The sequence below is a fragment of the Ochotona princeps genome, chromosome 29, assembly GCF_030435755.1.
Source record: "Ochotona princeps isolate mOchPri1 chromosome 29, mOchPri1.hap1, whole genome shotgun sequence".
In the NCBI taxonomy this organism is placed as follows: domain Eukaryota; kingdom Metazoa; phylum Chordata; class Mammalia; order Lagomorpha; family Ochotonidae; genus Ochotona; species Ochotona princeps.
The window spans coordinates 16666286-16689241 of record NC_080860.1 but is presented as its reverse complement, the minus strand read 5'-3'; the positions used below and the strand labels follow the sequence as shown (position 1 = coordinate 16689241).

Below are 22956 nucleotides of genomic sequence, written 5' to 3'. Positions count from 1 at the left end.
AGGGGGCTGGGCCTTGAGGCACAGAGGGTGCTGCTTGCCACACGACCATTGCATTTTAAATTCCAACTTCTCTACTTCCCATCCAGCCTTCTACAAATGCTTCTGGGAAGGCAGCATATGAGGGCCCACGGACCTGGGACTCTGGCACCTGCTTTCGGAGACCAGGAGGGAGCTCTGGCTTCAGGCTTTGGCCTGGTGCCCACCTGGCTGCCATGGCCATTTGCAGGACGAAACAGCAGCGGGAGGATGCATCTCTCTCCCTCTCTCTGCCACTCTTCCTTTCAAACAAATAGAAATAATAAGAAATTGAAAAATATACCAGGTCACATAGTGGATAGAGCGTCTGATGCCCCACCCTGACCCCTTACCACTGGAATGCCCGGTATTTGAGGCCCTGTCCATCTAAGCTATCACCGTCACAGACGTACCAGTACTGAAGGTTCCATCTTTTCCCTTGGCCATGGACTTGGCCTGACTCAGCCTCTTCCACTTCAACATGCACTGAGATCTCAGGATCAACTTCAGGTCATAGAAAATGGCTGCAGTAAGGAATATCAGAGTTGCTAAAGGTTTTTTTTGGTTGTTGTTGCTGTTGTTGTTTTGTTTGGGGGACATTTTTTTTTCTTTTTGTTTTTGGGTGCTCCGCTGTCCACTATTCTTACTGTTCCACGATGGCGTGCGGCTGGGATGTTTCTAGTGTCCTCTGGTCAGAGGAGCGTCATGGTGGCCCTGGGGAACATCACCCTGCTGGGATTAAGGCAGCTGGCCCCGCTTGGGAGAGGGGCCCTGGAGCTTTGGCAAGCCATACAGGTACTGCCGCATGTTCACGGACTCCTGTCTCCAGCGGCCTAGCTTCCTGAGCTGGTCCGTCATGAATTTCTTTTTCAGGTGGTCATGCAAATGGCTCATCTTTTTCTTGGTCTTCTCAGAAGCCTTTATCTTACAAAACAAACAAATGAACAGAGGCGGGGGTCAAGGGTGGGGAAGCCATTTCGGGGCAAGTGAGGCATCTTGGGATTGCAGATGTGGGGGTGGAAAAGAAAAGCGTGCATCCTAATACTCATTCCATTGATAGCTTCATTCACAGGGAACTTCAGTTGCTCTATTTGCTTTTTTTTTTTAATTGTTTTTTAAATGTTTATTGGACAGGCAGATCTACAGAAAGCAGGAAAGACAGAGAAAGATCTTCCATTTGCTGGTTCACTCCTCAAAATGACTGCAATGGCCCAAGCCGAGCTAATCTGAAGTCAGGAGCCAGGAAGTTCTTCTGGGTCCCCCATGCGGGTGCAGGTCCCAAGGCTTTGGGCTGTCCTCTGCTACTTTCCAAGGCTACAAGCAGGGAGCTGGATGGGAAGTGGGGCAGTCTTGGAGGCCTGTCACCGCTGCTAACGCATTTCCACTGCCTTCCATGTCTGAGTCCTATGGACCCAACCAGACTTGGCCCCACAACCCAGAGGGAAGCTCAACAGAGTCCAGAAGAGGGCACAGCCTGTGAGATAGGGGTGCAAGGCCAGGAGCCCGGAAGGGCACCACTCCAGTGTGCCTGGGAAAGCAGCAGAACAGGACTCAAGCAGTAGGTCCCTGCTGCTCATGGGGGAGACCCTGATGATGTTCCTGGCTTCAGCCTGTCCCCAGCTCTGGCTGTTGTGGCCATTTGGGGAGTGAGTCAGCAGAAGGAAGCTCTCTGCCTTTGCAACACTTGCTAATAAATAAACCAAAATCTCAACGAAAAGAAGCAGACAGCAGCTCAACACCACCTTGCCTTCCCCACTTCAACACCGGTGGAGTTCACCTTGCTCATCTGTCTCTTTCTACTTCCCCAACACAGCACCTGCCCCGAGTAGGTCCTAAATACAGACCCACTGAATGAATCCCTCAGGGTCCAAGGGCAACACTGGCATGAAAGCACATCAGGCTTTGGATGGAGTACACAGGTCAAATCCTACTTTTTGGGGCTGCTGCAATGACCCAATGGCCAATCCCCACCTGCAAGTACCGGCATCCCGTAAGGGTGCTAGTTCGTGTCCCAGATGCTCCACTTCCCATCCACAAGCTCGCTGTCTGTGGCCTGGGAAAGCAGTGGAGGATGGCTCAAAACCTTGGGACCCGGTACCCGCATGGGAGACTCGGAAGAAACTTCTGGGTTTGGAACATCTCAGCTCCAGCCATTGCGACCATATGTAAGGTGAACCAACAGCAGATGGAAGATCTTTCTGTCTCTCCTTCTCTCTGTAAATCTGCCTTTCCAATAAAAACAACTACATTAAAAAAAAAAAAAAAACCCTACTTGACCAGAAACAAAAGGGTCGCCCAAGAGCCTCAGTTGTCATCTGGAAAATGGGAATGATCCAGAAGAAAACAATATGACCAGTAAGCATGGGTACCAATCCAGGCTGTAAAACCCAAGCCTTAGTATGGAAGATGGACTCCCTAAACACAGAGATAAAGTACTTTTTTTTGCGGGGGGAAAGGAGAGAGATACTATAAGACCCAAGAGCCGTGTGTCTTCCTCCCTGGCTCCCTCAGCATAGGAACAGATGCCACACACCTTGGGCACATCAGCCCCCTCAAGGGTCATTTGGCCAGGGACCCATTACCTACACAGGCTGCCATCCACCTCCCAGGTTCCAGGCTGGGATGGGATACAGGGGCAAGTGAAATGTACCAAGGTGGCTCAGACCAGGAAGGTGATGGCCAGCGGCTACTTTACCTCCATCTCATAGATGCGCTGGGCACTGAGGTTGTCGCGAATAATCACCCGGGATAAATGGCTCTTGGGCAGAAAATGTTTTACCGCTGCCTCGCTGGAGTTCATCACGCTGCAGGGAAGGGGAGACAGGTGAGTGAGGACCCAGGCAGGCCCAGGGCCTGCCGGACTGCCAGTGGCCATCCCCTAAAAACCTTTCTGAGAAAGATCCAGAAACTGGGACATTACCCACATGGGACTAATCCTGCTAAACTTACTCATTACTGCGGCCAAAGAACATTGTGTCAAAACATCTGAGGTCACCCTCACGGTCCTCCCCCACCTCCTATTTTTTTGCCTCTAAAATTTTCTTCTAGTTTCAACCTCTTTCAAGTTACTCCTCAAAGACTCTCTAGGCGTCATTCTCTCCTCTCTCTGATCCCTTTTAAGTGGACAGTGAGTTGGAAAAGGGGATTCAGACTTCGAGAACATTCTAGTACCGAGGGTTTCTGACAGGATGTGAAATGGACCTCCCTGGGGGCCAGGCTATGAGGAGAGGAACGTGGGGCTCCAAAAAGGGACAGGGTGGGCCCGGAACCCGGCTGCAGGTGCGGGGTTGGGGTCTCGGCTGCGAGTTCGGCCTTCCCTCAGGGTCCCACCTGAAAAGCACCTGAGGCTGCAAGGTGCGGGGCCTCATGAAGTAGACCTGCGGCTGGACCCCGAGGACCGGCTCGGCTCGACTGCCGAACCCGTCGCGTCGCGGCTCGGAGCTTCGGTGGGTGCTGGAACTGGCCGGGGTGATCTGGGCAGCGGTCTCCCGCTCCTTGGGAAAGCCCAGGTCCCAGGTCACCGAGGGCCGAACCGGCTGCGCGGCGGGGTCTTTGATGACCGAGGGCGACTCGGGAATGGGAGTCAAGCCGGTAGTCATCGTGTGTGAGAGGACAGGCGGACGCGGACTGATGGCGTCCTCGAGGCCCACGCCGCCGGGCCGCGCCGGGCGTTGCCCGGGAGACGCACGCGAAGGGCGTGGCCTGGGCGGAACCGTATAGTGTGGGCGTGGTCTAGGCAGGGGCGGGGCTTAGGCCGGGCCGGGCGGGGCTTCAGGCGTGGCCTCGGCCGGGAAGGGCGGGACCCGGATCCGGACTGGGGCGGGGCCTAGGTCGGGTGGGGGCGTGGCCTGAGCGCGAGGCTCCGAAAGCCACAAGATTGTCCCTCGGCGGTCGCCATGCGGTTACCCGGCGCGTTGCCGTGGAGACGGACTGGGGGGGATGGAGTGGGCTGAGGTGGGCTGAAGCCACGCGGCCTCGTCGCCCCCGAGGCTTGCTTGTCGGCCCCTGGTGCGATCGCGATCGCGGGGACCGATCACCTGGTGAACCAGGGGCGTGATTTCTGCGAAGGCCCAACAAGCCATCCCGGATTCTTCCTGGATCGCGACCGGGGGTCGTTGCCATGGAAACCAGAGCGCTAGGCCGGCAAGGGTGGCGGTGGCCCTCGCATCGTGACTGTAGTGATATCTCCTCGAGACCTTCTCCTAAGACTCGGCGCCGCGCCCGCTTCCCTTCCTCCCCCGCCAGCCCTCCTGCGGACGAGAGGTGAGGCGGCTCCCGGGGGGCCGGGGAGGGAAGCTTGCGGGCGTCTTCTCCCTGCCCACGCCCCACAGCCACCCTCGCCCAGCCCGAATCCCTTTTTGCTTTGCATTTCTGCCCTCTCCACGCTCCCTGTGTGCGGCTTTTTGCAGCCTGGCTGGGCAGGGAGCGAGTGACGGCCCTGAGATTTCTCTCGGTAGGAGAAGGCAACGTGAGATGGCCCCTCCCTGGGGTGCAACACCCCCTGCATTCCTCTCCGTCCCTCACCCACCCACCACCCTTGCCGGGGTTGCTAGGGTGTCCATTATTCTGGCCTCCCGGAAGCTCTCAGCCACTCCCTTCCCCCCCAGGGAGAGGGGAGGGTGGAGGACCACGTGACATGGATATGTCCATGGGGCCTCTCCCAGAAGAGAGATGGACCCTGGAAGCGAGAGGTCAGGACCCTCTCTGCCCTTGTGCCAAACCCTAAGGCCACCGTGACTCCCCAGGACAGCGCTTCCTGGTCCCAGGTTCCGGTTTGAGAGGGTGAGAGGGGGGATGATGGGAGGCTATGGTGTAGGGTCACCAAGCAAGAGGACTGCAAGAGACCCTTCAAGTGGCTTCTGCTTATCCATAATGGACAGGAAGTAGAGAGATTTTTCAAAGGGAGGGACTCAGGCGTGTTAGCCTATTCCAGGGGAGACAGCAGCTCCCCTTTGTCCTGAAGGGCAGTGGACACGGGACCCGCTGTTAGTTGTGCGCCTAAAGGGGACCGGGTGGGAGGGACGTGAGTAGGTGTGGGTGTTTGAGTTCTCTGGGCCATCCAGCCTGATGTTCCCCCCTGAGGAATGCTGTACACCCCTCTACTTTGGGGTTACGCCCTGGCTCAGTGCGCCTCTCTGCCTCCCCGACCCCTTGCAGTTTTGCACGCCGAACTATGCTGCCCTCGCGCCCTGCCTCCTTCTGAGCTACCACCACCTCTGCCACATCCACCTCCGCCGCCTGGATGACCGCAGCCTCGTGCGCCTTCCCCGTGCAGCCGCTGCGCCCGCCCTCGCTCTGCGGCTTCTCGCAGATCACCAGGAGTCTGTACATCAGCAACGGCGCGGCCGCCAACAACAAACTGCTGCTGGCCAGCCATCACATCACCACGGTCATCAACGTGTCGCTGGAGATCATGAACGTTTTCTACGAAAACATCGAGTACCTGCACGTGCCCGTGGCCGACGCGCCCAGCTCCCACCTCTGCGGCTTCTTCGACCCCGTGGCCGACCACATCCACCGCGTGGAGCTGAAGCAAGGCCGCACGCTGCTGCACTGCGCCGCGGGCGTGAGCCGTTCGGCAGCCCTGTGCCTCGCCTACCTCATGAAGTACCACGCCATGTCCCTGCTGGACGCCCACTCATGGGCCAAATCGTGCCGGCCCATCATCCGGCCCAACGTGGGCTTCTGGGAGCAGCTCATCCACTACGAGCTGCAGCTGTTCGGCAAGAACACGGTGCACATGGTCAGCTCCCCGATGGGCATGATCCCGGACGTCTACGAGAAGGAGATGCGGTTCATGATCCCGCTCTGAGCGCCCCCTTGACCCCGACTCCCGGGCTCCAGGTGGGCACATCAAGAGGGGGCCTGCCAAGATCTGAAACCAGGACGCCAAACCTGACATGGATGCAGAAAAGATAAGCAGGAGATGGCGCTGGCCAGGCCCAGGAGGAAGCCCGGATGGCCATAGTTTTGAACCTCGTAATCCCTGTCTTTAAAAAGATGTCTGCTGTGAGAGGGGCAGGCTGTGACGGCTATGGTCCTTCCTGGGGTTAGAGAGAAGCAGCTGGTATACCAGGAGAGTGGCACACCCGAGGGGGCCTGCTAGCCCTCCCCAAGAGTGACCAACCCAGGAAGGAACCTGCTCGCCTGCCACCAACCTCATTTTGCTTTGTTTGTTGTTTCTTTGTTTTTAACTCACACAGCCAGAGCCTTAAGCGTGGGGTCATCTTCTGGGCTTGTCAACTTAACCAGAGAAGTGACCTTCCAACTGTACCCTGTCTACCTTCGCCACCGTGGCCTCACTCTGGTTCACTAGATCAGACGTACGCACATGCGTAAGGCAGCTTTCGAAGCAAGCATTCCGCCAAATAAAATGGCAACCAAAAAAAAAAAAACCTACACGGTTATTTTCTGAGTGTTTTTGCGCGTGGCAAGATGTCAGGTCGCCTACGCATGATCAAGGCAGCCTCAGTTCAGGGCTTGTGGGGCAGGATGACGTCAGGCCTGGGCTGGGAAGATGTGGAGCCTGCAGAGCAGGGACCCAGCCCAGACACCTTGTCATCACGTGACTCGGGCAGTGCAGGGCGGGATGCGGGACTGAGGGTTCCCATGTGGTCCCCATGGCGCCAGCCCTTGTCCCATTTCCACAGCATAGGCAGCTCCGGCATTGAGGCCCCACCCATCTAAGCCTAGGCTGAATGCTCGTAAAAGGCTGATATGTGCCTTGTGTCTGCGGTTTACAAAGGGCTGCTCCAACAATAAAATTACCTGATACAATAAAGAAAAAGAACCAAGGGTATCAGGCAGCCATGGCTTTGGGGCTGTGCTGAACCCAGGTGCCACCTAAAGGTGCTAAAGTGAGCTAGCACCCATTCACCCCCCACACACATACACAAAAGTCCTGGTTTAGACTCATGGACTGTGCCGGAGCGGGGTCTGCCCAGGACCCTCAGCTGTTCTTACCCAGGGCTTTGCAGGCAAACAGAAGCACAATGGTTCTGCTGGTCTATGTGCAGAGCCCAGAGGAGGCCAAGCGCCCTTTCTCGCCAAGCCTCCATGCATCTTCATTTTTTTTTTTAATTTACTCATTTTTATTGGAAAGGCAGATATACAGAGAGGAGGAAAGAGAGAAAGATCTTCCGTCCGATGGTTCACTCCCCAAGCGGCCGCAACGGCTGGTGCTAAGCCAATCCTAAGCCAGGAGCTTCTTCTGGGTCTCCCACACCAGTGCAGGGTCCCAGGACTTTGGGCTGTCCTCGACTGCTTTCCCAGGCCACAAGCAGGGAGCTGGATGGGGAGCAGGGCTGCCGGGATTAGAATCAGCATGCATATGGGATCCCAGCACGTTCAAGGCAAGGACCTTAACCACTACGTTATCGTACCGGGCCCTTCGTTTTTTTTTTTTTAAATGTTTTATTTATTTATTTATTTTTAATTGGAAGGGCAAAGTTACACAGAGAGATTGCTCTTCCATCCTCTGGTTCACTCCTCAACTGGCCAATAACTAGAGCTTGGTTGGTCTGAAACCAGGAGCCTGGAGATTTTTCTGGGTCTCCCACTCGGGTATGGCAGACCCCAAGCACTTGCAGGGAAGGGGAGGCATTATCCAATTACAATAAAATAAAGTTGCTATAGACATCTGTGTATAGGTCTTGGTATGACCAGTGTGACTCTGCAGGAAGCTGAGTCATGTTATGGGTGAAGGTTTCATTTTGGAAAGATTGCTGGATTTTCAGAGTGGGTTTATTTATTTTTGTATTTGCATCAGCATCATTCACGGTGTGGGCACTACCAGTATTTCTGACTGGAGCCATGCTAATGAAGTTGGTTGATGATAGCTAATCACTCGTGTGCATTTCCCACATGGCTCGTGATGTTGAACGTCTCGATGTGTGCCCCATTTCCTTCCACACTGCCTCTCTGATAAGCCCTCTATCCAGAACTGTGGCACATGTTGAATTGCACCGGAGGGCCCAAGTAGCCAAGAATTTGCACAGGTCATAGTCCTAAGGATGTAGTGTGTTTTGGGAGTGAAGTGTGTTAATGCATGCAGCTTCGTTCTTTTTCTGCTCAAGAATGCTTTGGCCACTGTGGTCACATGTTTTCTGTTTCTGTGAAGAATGTCAGTATTTCCCCAGGAATCACATGAACTCTGTAGCTTGCTTTGTGTGATTGGCATTTCAACTGCTTTCCCAGGCCATTGGCATTTCAACCGTATTATTTATTCCAGTCCATGAACATGGGCTATCTTCTCATGGTGCGATTCATCTATTTCTTCTACCCATGTGCTATCACTTTTATTGCAGCAGAAAATCTTTTTTATTTAAAAAAAATACAGTTTGTCATGTCTTGGTATATGAGACTAAGTTCATCTCTTAGGGAATCTAATTTGTAAATTATGTTTATCACAAGAATGCGCGTTCCCATAGGAAAAACTGTAGGTCATGTAGGATTTGGTGCTGTAGGCAGTTTCAGGCATCCACTGGGGGCTTAGAACAAATCTATGCAAGGAATAAGGAGGGACCACAGAAGTTGCAGCTGGGAGACAATCTGCTTTTTAAAATACACATGCCCAGAGCAGGAGCCGGGATGGTAGCCTAGTGACTAAAGTCCTCGCCTTCAACATGCCAGGATCCCATATGGTGCCAGTTTGTGTCCTAGCAGCCCCTCTTCCCATCCAGCTCCCTACCAGTGGTCTGGGAAAGCAGTCAAGGACATCCCAAAGCCTTGGAACCCTGCACTGGTGTGGGAGATCTGGAAGAAGTTCCTGGTTCCTGGTTCCTGGATTCAGATTGGCTCAGCTCCAGCTGTGCGGCCACTTGGGGAATGAACCAACGGACGGAAAATCTTCCTCCTCTGTCTCTCCTTTCTGTATAAAAACAAACCTTTAAAAAAAAAATACACATGGGGCCAGAGCTATGATGTTGCAGGTACCCGCAGCGTCAGCATCCTGTTGCAGAGTCCCTGAGTTCAGGTTCTGACTCCACTCTGGACCCCAGTTTCCTGCCAGCACATTATGAGGACCTAAGTACTTGGTTCCCACCATCCACATCCACATGGAAGTTCTAGAAGGAGTCCCAGGTTCCTGGCTCTGGCCAAAGCCGGCCCCAGCTGTATGTAAGCATTTGGAGAGAGAAGCTGCAGATGGACTATTAGTTCTCATCTTTCAAATAAAATAAGTGAATAAATCTCTTGGGAAACAAAAAAACCACTGCTTTACAAAAAAAGGAAAAAACATATGGCTCACCCATGGTAATCCTGCCTTCAGGGAAGTTGTAAATTAGCATTTTGGGAGTATTTCCTTCCTCCTAAAGTTTTACTTTTCTATTTTTTAAAATGCATTTTTATGAAGTATGTTTTTCATACTTGAGAACATAGAACGTTGAGTCCTTTTTTTTTCTTTTTAGATTTATTTTTATTTGAAAGGCAGATTTGTAGGAAAAAAGCAGCAAGAGCAGCAGCAGAGAGATTTTTCATCTAGTGGGTCATCTCCAAATGGCCAGAGCTGAGCTGATCCAAAGCCAGGAGCTTCTATTGGATCTTCCACACAGGTACAGAGGCCCAAGGATTGGCCCATCCTCCTGTGCTCTCCCAGGTGCATTAGCAGAAAACTGGATTGGAAGTGAAGCAACCAGGCACCAATATGGGATGCCGGCACCACAGGCAGAAGTTTAACCTGTACCATGTGAGTCTTTTTTATCCATTCTAAAAGTACTTGTGATTGGATACGCTCCAGAAGAAGCTCCTGGTTCCTGGCTTGGGATTGGCTTAGCTCTGGCCATCAAGGCATTTGGGTAGTGAGTCTGTCTCTCCTTTTCTCTGTAAATCTGCCTTTCCAACATAAATAAGTGAATCTTTAAAATATACATATGTATGTATGTATGTATGTGTGTGTGTGTGTGTGTATGGCAGGTAAACAGGTTTCCATCCCCTATGTACACAGAGCAAGATGTCATGCAGCAATTGCCCAATTTCCAGACACCCTGAGGGATTAAAGGCAGTGTGTGTCAGGGACGGCAACTGGCATTGAGCCCTGAGCAAGGAATCAAGGAAGCAGCTCAGGCACAGGCTTCTGCTTGGTTCGCAGAGCCCCCAAACTTTTTTTAAAAAAAATTATTTTTATTGGAAAGGCAGATCTAAAAGGAGAGACAGAAAGAAAAGTCTCATTCGCTGGTTCACTCCCCAAGTGGCCACAATGGCTGGAGCTGAACCAATCCCAAGCCAGGAGCCTCTTCCGGGTCTCCCACGTGGAGAGACCCAGAAGGCTTTGGGCTGTCCTCAACTGCTTTCCCAGGCCACAAGCAGGGAGTTGAAAAGGAAGCAGGACTGCCGGGATATCAACCAGCGCCCATATGGGATCCTGGTGTGTTCAAGGCGAGGACTTTAGCTGCTAGGCCACTGTACTGGGCCCAAAAATAAATAAATCTTTATTGTTATTATTTTATATTCTGGGAAGTAGCAGGGAGTGACTCAAACACTTGGGTCCTGGCCATCCCCACAGAAGACCTAGATGGAGTTCCAGGCTCCTGGCTTTGAACTGGCCTGGTTCTCATCTAGGAAGTGACCCAGCTGATGAGAGATCATGGTCTGCCTGTGTCTGTTGATCTTTCTGCCTTTCAAATACACATCAATCAACTGATCCAGTCTACCCAACCACTTGTCTGAGAGACCCAGCCAGACCCTTTCCTCCAAGCTCCTGACGCAACTGAGAGAAATCGCAGATTTCTTGCTTTAAGCCGTAATGCTTTTTTCCTTAAAAAAAAAAAAAATGCGTTGCTGAATGTAAATTTATTTGATAGAGAGGCAAGTGATGAGAAAGAGAATGCTCCCATCAGCTGCTTTGCTCCCATACCTTCCTGCAGCAGCAGCCAGGGTTAGGCTGGGTTAACGTAGGGAAAACTCAATCCAGGTCTCCTGTGTGGCTGTTTAGGGACTCAACTCCTTGAGTCCCCCACACAATGTCTTAGGACCTGAGTTAGCAGGAAGCTGAGATCTGGGACTCACAGCCAGGTGCTCCGAGGTGAGATGCAGGTGCCCCACCCAGGGTCTTAACCATTAACCTGCTACCCACATGCCCACCCCGATTTCGGAACTGCTTAAAGGAAGGGACTATGGGCAATGTAGAAACCAAACCAAAGAGGACTAATCAAGGGGCCTGGCATGATGGCACAGTGTGTTAAGCCACCTTGCACATGGGCACCAGTGGAAGTCCTGGCTGCTCTGCTTCCGATCCAGCTCCCTGCCAATATGCCTGGGGAAGGCAGCAGAAGAGAATGGCCCAAGTACTTCGGCTCCTGCACTCATGTGGGAGACCTAGATATGCCTCCTGGCTCCAGCCTCCCAAATCCATCTCCCTATTCATGCAGACCCCTCCCCAACAGACAGCAGGTGCTGGCTCAAGTACTTGGGCCCCTGCCACCCACATGGGAGAGCCAGACTGAGTTCAAGGCTCCTGGCTTTGGCCTGGCCCCAGCCCTGGCTGTTGCAGGTATTCCAGGTGTGAGCCAGTGGATGGGAGAATTCTGTTTTTTTTTTTTTTTTAAGATTTATTTTATTTTTATTGGAAAGTCAGATATACAGACAGGAGGAGAGACAGAGAAGATTTTCTGTCTGCTGATTTACTCCCTAGTCACCGCAATGATCGGAGCTGAGCCAATCTGAAGCCAGGAGCCAGGAGCCTCATCCAGGTCTCCCACAAGGATGCCGGGTCCCAAGGCTTTGGGCCATCCTCGACTGCTTTCCCAGGCTACAAGTAGGGAGCTGGATGGGAAACTGGACCACTGGGATTAGAACTGGCACATGCAAGGCGAGGACTTTAGCTGCTAGACTACCATGTCGGAGCCCTGTTTGTTTTTCTCTGTGTCTCTCTGACCCTCAAATAAAGAATTAAAAATTTTCAAACAAAAAGTTCCTTTCCTAGTTGAAGCTTCCCATCGATCTTCACACAGGGCCCTGGGTGAAGCCATTTGTGTGTTCTCAGAAAACACCTGCAGCTGAGCAGACAGCCAGCCACAGAGCAGTTTCTGGAATGCCTGGGCTGATATTGGGAGCCAAAGAAGAGACAAAACGAATTCTTATTTTTCCCCCAAAGGCCACCAGCAGAGGGCTTCGACAGCCCCTGTTCTGCCATGCCCAGTGGCAGAATGCCCAGCTCAGCCTGCCTGGCTTCCTGAAAGGGTACAGAAGGCCGGGACATTCCCCTTCCCCCATCCTCTCTCCCTCTCCTCTCCCTTCTTCCCCCCATCCACTCCCCCTCCCCCCTGCCCTGCTCAGGGCCAGCAGGAGTGGTCTCTGGGGGTGTTCCCAGTGCAGCTAGAAGCCAAGAAGTAAGGGAGGTTGCAAGAGAAGCCTGGGGAGGAGGAACGCGGTGGCACCTGCTGGGATCAAACTCACTTTGCTGTCCTTGATTGAGGGCCTCCCCATTCTGAGTACTGGCCATGCTTTTGAACACAGTACTCCCTCATGTAGCTACCTGGGGTTAAATCCTTATGCCGCCCCCTACTTCATCAGGGGCTGGGGGTTGGTGTTGTGGCACAGAGGATGAAGCTGTTACCTGGGACGCCAGCATCCCATATCACAGCTGCTCCCTACTAATGCACCTGGGAAAGCAGCAGAGGACAGCCCAAGTACTTGGGCCTCTGCCACTCATGTGGGAGACCCAGAATGGAGTTCCAGGCTTCTGCCTTTGGGCTGGCCCAGCCTCCTGGCTGCTGTGGTCATTTGGGAAGTGCACCAATGGATGGAAGATCTGCCTCTGTCCTACTCTCTCTAGCACCCTGCCTTTTTTGTTTCTTTTGTTTGTTTGTTTTTAAGATTTATTTATTTTTATTGCAAAGTCAAACATACAGAGAGGAGGAGAGACAGAGAGGAAGATCTTCCATCTGCTGACTCACTCCCCAAGTGGCCGCAACCACTGGAACTGAGCCGATCCGAAGCCAGGAGCTAGAAACTTCTTCCAGGTCTCCCACGTGGGTGCAGGGTCCCAAGGCTCTGGGCTGTCTTCCATTGTTTTCCCAGGCCACAAGCAGAGAGCTGGGTGGGAAGTGGGGCCACCAGGATACGAACCAGCACCCATAAGGGATGCCAGCACATGCAAGGCAAGGATCTTAGTCACTAGGCTCTGTGCCAGGCCCCTATATCCTGCCTTTCAAATAAATAAATCAATCTTTTAAAAAAAAGTTACAGCCAGTGTGTGCTAAGTACTTGATGAAAATGGAAGGGGCACTGAATGTGTGTGTGTGTGTGTGTGTGTGTGCATGCGCGCGCATCAGCATAGGGGGAACACAGTCCATAAGGGCTTTAGTGTGATCCCTGATTTCTGGGAGCCTCTGGGGGACTTGGAATGCACCCCTGGGAATTGGGGGGCACTGTATTCTCTTCTTGATGCTCTGCGCCCACCTGCACTGCAGCTCATTGAGTGGGGACAGCCAGATGACAGACCCAGGTCAGGGGTGGTATAGGGTCGGGACCCTGGCCTGGAGGGGCACGAAGACATGGGGTGACCTGTAGCTGAGACTTCAAAGCTGTGACCTTGGGGAAATCACCTTCACGTGAGAGGGTTCTTGGCCAGTTCCAAGTCCATTGCCATCTCCCATACCCACCCGCTTGGGAAGAAGTTTGCCCAGTGCCCACAGCTGCCAAGGGCAAACATCAACCCCAGCGGAGGCTTGGAGCCCCGGGGAAAGGTGAAGCCTGTGGAATGGAGAAGGCGGTTGACCAAGGCCATCTATCCCTCCCTCCTGCCTGGCCCGGCCAAGACTGGAGTCCAACAGTGCCCAAGACGGGCAGAGACTGGGCTGGGCTGCGGCATCTCTGAGTCACATGGAGGGAGGATGGAAAGTGACTCAGCCCCGGCCCACTTCCCCTCCTGCAAAGCCAGCCCGGGTGGAGGCTGGGACCAGAAAACCCCATGCCCGTGGATCCTTGTAGGCCCTCGCCACCCAGGGCTCCAGCACGTTTTAGATTTTATTTCTTATTTAAAGATACAAACACACATATATACACACAACCATCTTCCATCCTCTGATTCATGTCCCCAAATGTCTCACACCAAGGCCAGGAGCTCCACCCAATTCTCCCAAGTGACTTGAACTATCATTACCTGTGGCTGCCTCCCAGGGTCAGCATTCAGCAGGAAGCTGGAACGGGAGGTGGAGCCAGAGGCCCCATGTCTAGGCACTGTCCTAACAGCTGCATCCAGTGTGCAGTCCCCATTCCTTACCATGTTTAACAGGTGATCCCCGGGGGTGTGAGGGGTACAGCCAGGCGGGGAGAGGGCAGGTACACAAAGCTGAACCCAGGTAACCAGGGGGGTGGAAGCCAGCAGCTCAGGAAGGCTGGTTAGCCCCAGCTGTGGGGACACCGGACCCACCCACCAAGACCCTTCCTCCTTGACCTTCAATTAATTAATTAATTAATTAGGTGTTTGTTTATTTAACTTTTAGTGTTGTTTACACAGTTGAGAGGGATGCATACCCACATGGGCCTAGGGTGCCAAGGTATGGAGGAAGGTGAGTGGACAAATGTTTTAGTTCTTTTTTTTTTTTTAATTCTTTATTGGGAAGTCAGATTTATAGAGAGAAGGAGAAACAGTTATCTTCTATCCACTGGTTCACTCCCCAAGTGGCCTGCAATGGTTGGAGCTGAGCTGATCCAAAGCCAGGAGCCAGCAGCTTCTTCCGGGTCTCCCACACAGGTACAGGGTCCCAAGGTTTTGGGCCGTCCTCGATTGCTTTCCCAGGTCACAAGCAGGGAGCTGGATGGGAAGTGGAGCAGCCAGGATATGAACCAGTGCCCATATGGGGTCCCAGCACTTGCAAGGTGAGGACACTAACCATTAGGCCCCATAATTTCTTTTTTCTTTTTCCTGCTGTGTCTGCTGATTGGGGAGGGGACAGGTACACTCCTTGCTGTCAAACTCCGTCAACACCTGGGGATGGAGGATGGTCATTTAATGACACCTTAGAGACCCTGATGTAGGGAAGACTGTTCAAAAGGTGTTCCTTGAATGGTTTTGATAGTTCTGAGACATCATCAGCTTTGTTGCACCAGTGCTGGGGAAATCTTTCCAAGGTCTATTGGCTGACTGAGTCCACCTTAGTGCATTCACAGACGCAGACACTAGCTGCAAAGCTCGGTCGGGAGACTTGTCCAACCTGTTCCGCTTTCCGTCTTCTGACAAGGCATTCAACGACATCCTTACTGGTCCAGATGAGCCGGTTGTCTTGTCCCCTGTGTGTATCTGGCATGCTGTCCACTGAGCAGGGATCAGCCACTAAGGAGGCGGAGTTCCAATACATGCTCTCCAAGGTCACGGATTTTATGGTTTTCCCTGTGGCCTGGGTTTGAGTCCAACCAGCTAGTTGTGGAGTCTCCCAAGAAACCTTGCCTGGGTTGACCTCAGACTTGACTTATATGTGTGCCAGGCAGTTCACGGTCAGGTTCATTTCATCACCTGTATCAGCCAACGCACATACCAGTGGATGTAGCTGCCGGGTCAGTTCCACCCCCAGACCCATTGCTCACACAAACCAAGAGGTGCTGTAGCCTTGTCCAGCCCAGCCTGCCATAGGCCCAGTCCTTCCACTTATCAGCGAGTGCTACTGGCCTTCTCTTGGAGAGTTGTGTATTTGGGTTTGCTCACTCAGTCAGGAGTTTGACCATGGGAAGAAGGGAGGCTGTGTGGGAACAGGGCACTGGCCAGAGGCTCCACACTGTCCATGTATGGGGATGTGATGGAAATTAATGAGGTTGAGGGGGTGGAGCCAAAGGGAAGAGAAGCAAGACAGGAGCCTAGGGTTAGGTCCACAGGGGCCAGACCCCAAGGGCCTGTGGTCTGGGGTAGGAAGTTCTAACTTGGTTCCAGTTTAGAAAGCTCCCCCAGTGGGGGTAACATTTGTTGCAGCAGTGAGCCCACCATTGAGTGTGCCATTTCCCTACCATCCCAAGGCCCAGTTAAGAGTTCAGGCTCAACTCCCAGCCTGGGAGACAGCAGCGATGATGGAAGCACATGGGTACCTGCTGCCCACATGTGAGACCTGGCTTTGAGCTCTGGCTTCAGACTGACTGAAGCCCTGACTGGGATTGGTATCTGGGGACTGAATTAACTAATGAAGAATCTCTCTCTGTCTTTCAAATAAATAAAAAACTAGTAACAGCTCCAAAAACACAGATCCCTCTGGGCTCAGGGTCTGTGTGGAAGACAGCAGGGATGAAATAGAACATGGAAGAAAAAGTGTGGCCTGGCTGGTGCAAGCATTGGGAGAATGGGTCTGGGCCAGGAGCCTGCAGGACCCGTGTTGGCTCAGGAAGGTGGCTTGGTTCCTGCAGGGGTGACATTCAGTATTCTTTATATTCCCATGGCTCTCTCCCCTCCCCCAAAGGAATCACACAGGTGTCCAAGCAAAAATAGTTTATTTGAGGACGGAAGACCGAAAGGGGCGGAGGAGGCAGGGATGACGGGACTAGGGTAGCAGCTGCCTAGAGTTGGCACCAATGACCCCAACTCCCTAGGGAGGGTCCCTTCATTGTCTCCCCTACTCGGGGAAGGATGGTACAATCTCCCAGGGTCACCATCTTCGTAGTCATAATACATGGAGGTTTACAAAGTTTGTCCAGCAATTTTCAGCACAGTGGTTGACATTATCAGAATCATTCCCACAAAGCACAGTGACTGTGCCGGGCTGGGATTCCCACCATCCAGTGGTGAGCTAGGGGGTGGTCCGTGATGGGGCTGAGGCAGGCTGGCTGGGGGTGGGAGGTCTCCCTAGGAACTGGCCCCGTTCTGGCTTCCAAGGCATCCCTTCCAGAAGGTTCCTCCTTGGTCTTTGCCACGGCCCCTAGCCAGGCCTGAATCCAAGGTGGGGCTGTCCCAGGTCTCAAAGATCCTTGCCAGGCTCATCCTTCTCCCTGAGTCTCCGGCGGGCCGCCCAGGAGGCCACCAACTCACAGTTGTGGTAGAGGAACATTCCCGAAAGGGTAAATGCGACACCCACATAGCTGAGGGTACTGAGGCGGCTGCCAAACAGAAGCCGGGACAGGATGAGGTTGCCCACCACGGTGAGGTTGCCCAGGACGTGGACAGTGAGGGCAGAGGTGAGGGCCAGCAACGAGAAGCTGGCCAGGTTGTAGAGCACAGACAGGAAGCAGCTGAGCAGGATGCAAGCCCAGAGGCGGGAGTCAGAGGGACTGGGCAGTGGGGCCACCCCAGCCTCCAGCACCAGGGCAGCGCCAGCCAGCAGACAGAAGCTGGGCAACGAGGTGGCGTACAGCAGGGTCACCGCATCGAGCCTCTCCTCTTGCAGCAAGGCACCTGGAACCAGGACAGAGGCCGTCAGCACCCAGGGTAGATATGACCCCTAACTCGGCCAGCCCAGTGTGGTCTTTGTGTACATCTGCCACCTGTGTGCACTCCCGACTACCAGAAGAGCCTGGGCACTCATCTTCTATAAGCCCAGGCTCACCTACAATGTCAGATAATAGAAAATCTGACCCCATGGCCCAAATATAATTTACACAAAATCGTTATAAAGGCAACTGCTTGTCAACAATGAAAGAATATAAAGGGGCAGGCAATGTGGTCCATCAGTCATGTTGTCTGACATCCCATGTCAGAGTGTCCGGGTTCAAGTCCCGGCTCGGCTTCTCATCCAGCTTCCTGCTCATGTGCACCCTGGGAGGCGGCAGGTGAGGGCTCGAGTCTGTCCACACGGGAGACCCAGGGTGAGCTGCCGGCTCCTGGCATTGTTCCAGCCCAGTTCTGGCAGCTGTGGACATCCGGGGAGTGAGGCAGCAGATGGAAGAGCTGCCTTTAGTTCTCTGTTGTCAAACAGAGAAAATCAACTAAGAGATCGAATTGAGCTTTAACGACTTTGAAAACAGAACATGGGCCCTTGCACCCCAGGTGGGAGACCTGGCTAGAGCTCCAGCTTCCTGGCCTCAGCCTGGCCCAGCCCAGCGATGGCGGCCACTTGGCAGAATGAATGAACAGATCAAAGATCTCTCTCTCTCTCAGCCATTCAAACTTAAAAGAAAAAAAAAAGTGGTTGGGTGAGGCAGGGTGGTTTGACGCAATGGTTCAGTTGGCTAGCCCTCCACCTTGCAAGCACCAGTTCATATCCTGACTGCTCTGTTTCCCATCCAGCTCCCTGCCTGCGGCCTGGGATAGCAGTCGAGGATGGCTCAAGTCCTTGGGACCCTGCTCCTGCATGGGAGATACAGAAGAAGCTCCTGGCTCTTAGCTTCAGATTGGCTCAGCTCCAGCCATTGCAGCCACTTGGGGAGTGAATCAGTGGATGGAAGATCTTCTTTGTCTCACCTTCTCTCTACAAAATCTATCTTTATAATAAAAATAATTCTAAAAAAAAGAAAAGAAAAGGATGTCTTCCCTCTAGGGGAAAAAGGCAGTTGGTCCAGGCATCTTCATTTGACAACAGGGATAAGCCTAGACGGTGCAGACCCTGGGCTGTCAACCCATTTACCCCGAGAACCAGCACCGTTTGTAACTGATCCTGGGGTTTGGGAAGAGGAGTCCAGAACTAAGAGAGGAAGGCTTCTAACTCTATAAAGCAAAGAGGGGATCCTGCAGCCTTTCCCAGGCGCCTTGTGCACCTGCGTGCAGGTGCTACTGCTGGGCCGATTCCCCACTGCGGTGTGTGGCCAACATCACACAGCTCTGTGGTGGGGCAGGGTGAGGGTGGGAGAGTAACCGCATTTGTAACAGGCTGGGACCTTCTCCAAGTGTTCGTGGAGAGAGATGAGTAATTGCTACAAGCCCCCCGCCTTCCCCCAAGCCTCTCCTGACACAGACTTTCCACAGGAGTCCACAAGTGCTTGCTCAGTGGAGGCATGTCTTGCTGGACGGCTGTCCGATGCGGTGGTGTGGTTCCCTAGGCAATAGCACCTCCCGCAAAAGCATTTCTAGGTTTGAGCAGATTGCTAGGGACACAGCTTCTCTGCCACCTGCTGCCTGGTTTGGTCCCAGAGCAGCAGCCCCCTTGTGTAAGGCATCCCTTCCCTCCACACAGGAGCGCGTTTGGGGCTCCAGGTCAATGGCACTATTGGGAAAGTTTGCCCTCAGCGAGGCTGCGCGACAAGAAGCTTCTAACACCAGCTCTCCTTCTCATTTATTCCCTTGCACCAGCTCTGACCCCAACCCACACATCCCAGTCCCCTTCCCTGCCAGCTTGCTCTGTCTCCTCGAAGACCCTCCCTACCCTGACAGCACCCCTAAACCCTCCAGGGTCAACCTCAGCTTCTCTGAAAGCACTTTTGTTTCTGCATTTGCACACACCCAAGCCTCAGCCACACTCAGACAACAGCTGACTGCCCCTCCTCCCCCAAACCTTGCTTTCTCAAACTTGACTGGCTGGGCGACGTTGGGCAAGTCACTCCTCACCCCAGTGTCCTCATAATGACATCATCCCCTCACAGGGGCACATACAGTACTGGACACAGGGCCCACTTCTGGCATCCCATAAGGGCACCGGTTGCAGTCTCAGCTGCTCCACTTCCCATCCAGCTCCCTGCTAACACGACTGGGAAAGCAGTGGAGGATGGCCCCAGTGCTTGGCTCCCTCCCTGCTGCTGGCTGGCACCCCATGCTCTGGCATGGCCTGTTTCCCATTGCCTTCTCTTGCTCTGACAACCTGAAGAGCTGGGCTCGGTGTGGGCACCTGGCAAGGCAAGGACCACGAAGCTGCTGCTCTGGTGACCGGAACTGCCAACAGCCTCACTGAACACTTTGCTTCCCTCGCATCACCCGGCGGGGAGGAGGGCACAGCTTTCTCAGATCTCTCCAGAAAGCAGCAACTACAGCCCCCACCCATTACACCACACACACACACCTACGCCCCTTGTGACCTTGTGTGTCCCTTGTGCCATGGTGACCTCTGGGCGTGTGGACAAGGATGGAGCCTGGCTGAGAGTATGTTCTATAGGCCGGCACCCCACAGTTTCTCAGTCTTCCTGTATGTGTGTGTGAGGGGCTGGTATGGATGGGAAGGTGGCATGACCCCTCTCTCCCCAGAAAACAAGTGGCCCAGGCAGCAGGGAGCTGCTGGCCCTACCTGCAGGGCCTTCTCTGCCTCAAGCCTTCACCCTCAGCTCCCACGGCACCTGCTTTTAGGATCAGAGCTGGTGGCAGCCCTTTGCACTGTGGTCTGAATCTGGTCCCAGTGGGTGGCAAGGAAAAAAAATTTCTCTTGTCTGTTCAAATCCCATCTGGGCCTCTAAATCCAGCCTGTTTCTCTCCCAACTTGGCTGGACTTGCAGCTCTGTTAGTGGTGGTCCCCAGGTCTCTAAGCTCCGTGTGTTGGCACTCTGTACTTCTGTAGCCTTCCGAGGGTGGCTGCCAAGGCCAGCAGCAAGTCCATCACACAAGGGGCATCTGCCTGGTCCGGGGGGTCACAGAGAGATGGTCCTGAGCCTGTCCGGTGGGAGGTGGACTGGTAACTAACACCAAGCCACCACGTGGGGAGCCTACACCTAGCCTGCCTGGGTTGGGGGAAGGGTGCAGACCTGTCAGAGCAGGGGCTGGCTGCAGCAAAGAAGCGGCCTGATGCCGGGCATATGTCACCATGTGCCCCAAGTGCCCGAAGCCTGGCCAGCCCCAACCCCTCTGCAGGCAGGTGGAGGAGCGCCAAGGGTTGGGGCCTCGCAGCGTACCCAGGAGGGCACTGCAGGTTCAGGTTTCTCAGTGCTGACTCACACCCTACCCTGGAGCTCCTCTGTCCCCAGCTCTCACGTAACCTGATGGCAAAAAATAGAACCGGGCCTTGACCCTGCCACAGCGCCCAGGAGGACGGGGACAAGGCTCCTGGGTCGCCAGGGCAGGGCTGGCCTCTGAGTTGGCCTCAAGGCTGCCAAGCCTACCACCACACCCTCACCCTCACGCCCACCCAAACCTGGGTGCCAGGATCTCAGAGCAAGAGGTTCCCAAGACTCCAAGCCTGCCCTGAGGCAGGGGAAGACAAGGAGGGCCGGGATGAGGTCTGAATGAATCTATCTTGCTGCCCCAAGGGGCTGCCCTGGCCTCCTCTCCTCCCAGGGTGACAGAGTGACTCCCATATCCCCTCAGCCACACAGGTAGGAAGCCAATCCCCCTCCCCACCTGGATTCCAATCCCATCATCTGGGGCTGAAGGGGCTGGTTACCATGACAACTCAAGGTCCACACCCAGCCAGCCCTGAGTGTGTCTAATCACACAGCCCCTTCTGGTCTGAATCAAGCCCTTTGACTTTCTAAAGCCAGCTCAAGACCCTGCCCTCCTTCTCTCCCCTCCCGCCCCAGCCTGGACCACCCTTTCTAGAGCCACAGCCTGCAGTCCCACCCTATGCATAGTTGCAGTCTGTAAGCCAGGGCTCAACTCCCTCCTCCTATGCTCCCGGCCATGTGGCCTCAGGGCAAGCCCTTCACCTCTCTAACACACTGGGACAATAGAGCAACTCCCTTGATTGGTGGGGGTGCAGTAGGGAGTCCCAGTGACATACAGGCCTTTACAACACTGGACAAGACCACTGGCAGTTGTTAGGATGTCTGCTTGGGTCCCTCGAGTCTAAATTTGAGTCCTGAGCTGTTGGGCCTCTCTCAGCCCCCAGTTTGTTCATCTGTAAAATGGGACAACAGTCACATCCCTCTAACGGCCGTCAAGGTCACCACATCTACAGCCCACCTCCCGCCATCAGTCCACCCACAAATCATACTCACTCTGCTGGACGGACTTGAGCCCTCGAAGACAGGTGGCAGCCAGCAGGAAGCCGCAGCCGGCCGGAGGTGCCTGGAATTCACCGGCCACACTGCAAGCAGCCCCCAGGCAGAGCGGACCCATAGCGGCAAACTGCAGCGGATGGTGGCGGCGGCCCAGCAGCAGCGCAGAGAGGGCCATGGTGAACAGAGGAGTGGTCGTGGTGGCCAGCTGTGCCAGGTCCAAGGGCACGGCGCTCAGGCCCACGTTGCCACAGGCCATGGACGTGCCGAAGGTGAGGCTGAGCAGCAGCACGCGGCGCCGAGTGCTCCCCGGCACGGGACGCCGCGCGCGCCAGTGGCACACCAGCCCAGCGGCCAGCATGTGCAGTGCGGACAGTAGCAAGGGCCGCCCGAAGCCGTGGACGGTGAAGATCCACTTGTTGAGGCTTGACATGGTGGCTCCAGCCAGCAGCCACACCAACGCCGCCATGACCACCCGGGCCCCACCAGGCCTCCCGGGGGCCTGCGGGCTGCCAGGGGCCCATTCCGGAGGTCCGGCTGCCCGCGGAGAGGTGCTGGTCGCCGCCGCCGCTGCCTCCGCTGCGGTCATCTTGCCTTCATGGTGCTCCAGCGGACAGCGGCACATCCGCACCAGAGGGGCTGGGACGGGAGGTGGCTCCCCGACGACCAGGTCTGGGACGCGGGAGCTTGGGTACCGGCCAGGCCCCGCTTCCCTGGACTCTGTGCCCGTGTCTGACAGGTGAGGGCACAGCAGCTCCTCGTGCCAGGCCCGGAGCAGTGGAAATCGTTCGGGGATGCCAGGCACACTGGCGAGCCCCCCCCTCCACTCAAGCTCAGCTTGGTGAGGGCCGAAGCCCCTCCACGCGGAGGCTCTGGAATGGGATCCTTTTTCTTTAATCCTTCTTGTGTTCCAGGCCGCTGGAGTCGGGGACAGAAGAAGCGAGACCCTCGCCCCGGGACCTGCTGAGGGCTCGGGCCGCGGGGTCGAGGCCTCCGGACAAGCGGCGACCCAAGCTGTGCGTGGCGCCCGGGCGGTGCGGCTGACAGGCCGGCCTCAGGGCGCTCCGGGCGGTACCAGGCGGCGAGCTGAGCTCCAGCACGGCCTGCGATCCGGCTGCTGCCGCTGCTGCTGCTGCCCCGGCGGCTGCGGCTCCTCTCCCGCCCCGGGCCAGGCGCTCCCGACCCCGCCTCCGCCGCCCGCGCGCCCCACCCGGAAAATGGGGCTCAGCCCCGGGT

At 54.8% G+C, this 22956-nt stretch overlaps 3 protein-coding genes across 3 annotated transcripts; 1 reads left to right on the top strand and 2 right to left on the bottom strand.

The window, feature by feature from the left end:
- Positions 1-606: 606 nt before the first annotated feature.
- Positions 607-3673, bottom strand: C29H5orf52 (chromosome 29 C5orf52 homolog). Its single transcript, XM_004592114.2, has 3 exons — positions 3346-3673; positions 2711-2819; positions 607-939 (listed from the first exon to the last, which is right to left on the bottom strand). The coding sequence occupies exons 1-3, from the start codon at positions 3612-3614 to the stop codon at positions 754-756; spliced, it is 564 nt and encodes a 187-aa protein (XP_004592171.1). The 5' UTR covers positions 3615-3673; the 3' UTR covers positions 607-753.
- Positions 3674-3887: 214 nt separating this feature from the next.
- On the top strand, positions 3888-5877 carry DUSP18 (dual specificity phosphatase 18). Its single transcript, XM_004591989.3, has 2 exons — positions 3888-4278; positions 5173-5877. The coding sequence occupies exon 2, from the start codon at positions 5258-5260 to the stop codon at positions 5825-5827; it is 570 nt and encodes a 189-aa protein (XP_004592046.1). The 5' UTR covers positions 3888-4278; positions 5173-5257; the 3' UTR covers positions 5828-5877.
- A 10534-nt stretch (positions 5878-16411) lies between these two features.
- Positions 16412-22956, bottom strand: SLC35E4 (solute carrier family 35 member E4). Its single transcript, XM_004592113.2, has 2 exons — positions 21721-22956; positions 16412-17326 (listed from the first exon to the last, which is right to left on the bottom strand). The coding sequence occupies exons 1-2, from the start codon at positions 22343-22345 to the stop codon at positions 16893-16895; spliced, it is 1059 nt and encodes a 352-aa protein (XP_004592170.2). The 5' UTR covers positions 22346-22956; the 3' UTR covers positions 16412-16892.

What these genes read in the sequence shown, in the direction of transcription:
- C29H5orf52 (XM_004592114.2), bottom strand. Translation starts at nt 3,614, where the DNA reads ATGACTACCGGCTTGACTCCCATTCCCGAGTCGCCCTCGGTCATCAAA. An exon ending in CAGCCTCAGGTGCTTTTCAG is followed by an intron (nt 2,820 to 3,345) that starts GTGGGACCCTGA and finishes CCTTCCCTGCAG; the next exon opens with CGTGATGAACTCCAGCGAGG. An exon ending in AGCGCATCTATGAGATGGAG is followed by an intron (nt 940 to 2,710) that starts GTAAAGTAGCCG and finishes TTGTTTTGTAAG; the next exon opens with ATAAAGGCTTCTGAGAAGAC.
- SLC35E4 (XM_004592113.2), bottom strand. Translation starts at nt 22,345, where the DNA reads ATGTGCCGCTGTCCGCTGGAGCACCATGAAGGCAAGATGACCGCAGCG. An exon ending in GCTCAAGTCCGTCCAGCAGA is followed by an intron (nt 17,327 to 21,720) that starts GTGAGTATGATT and finishes TCCTGGTTCCAG; the next exon opens with GTGCCTTGCTGCAAGAGGAG.
- DUSP18 (XM_004591989.3), top strand. Translation starts at nt 5,258, where the DNA reads ATGACCGCAGCCTCGTGCGCCTTCCCCGTGCAGCCGCTGCGCCCGCCC.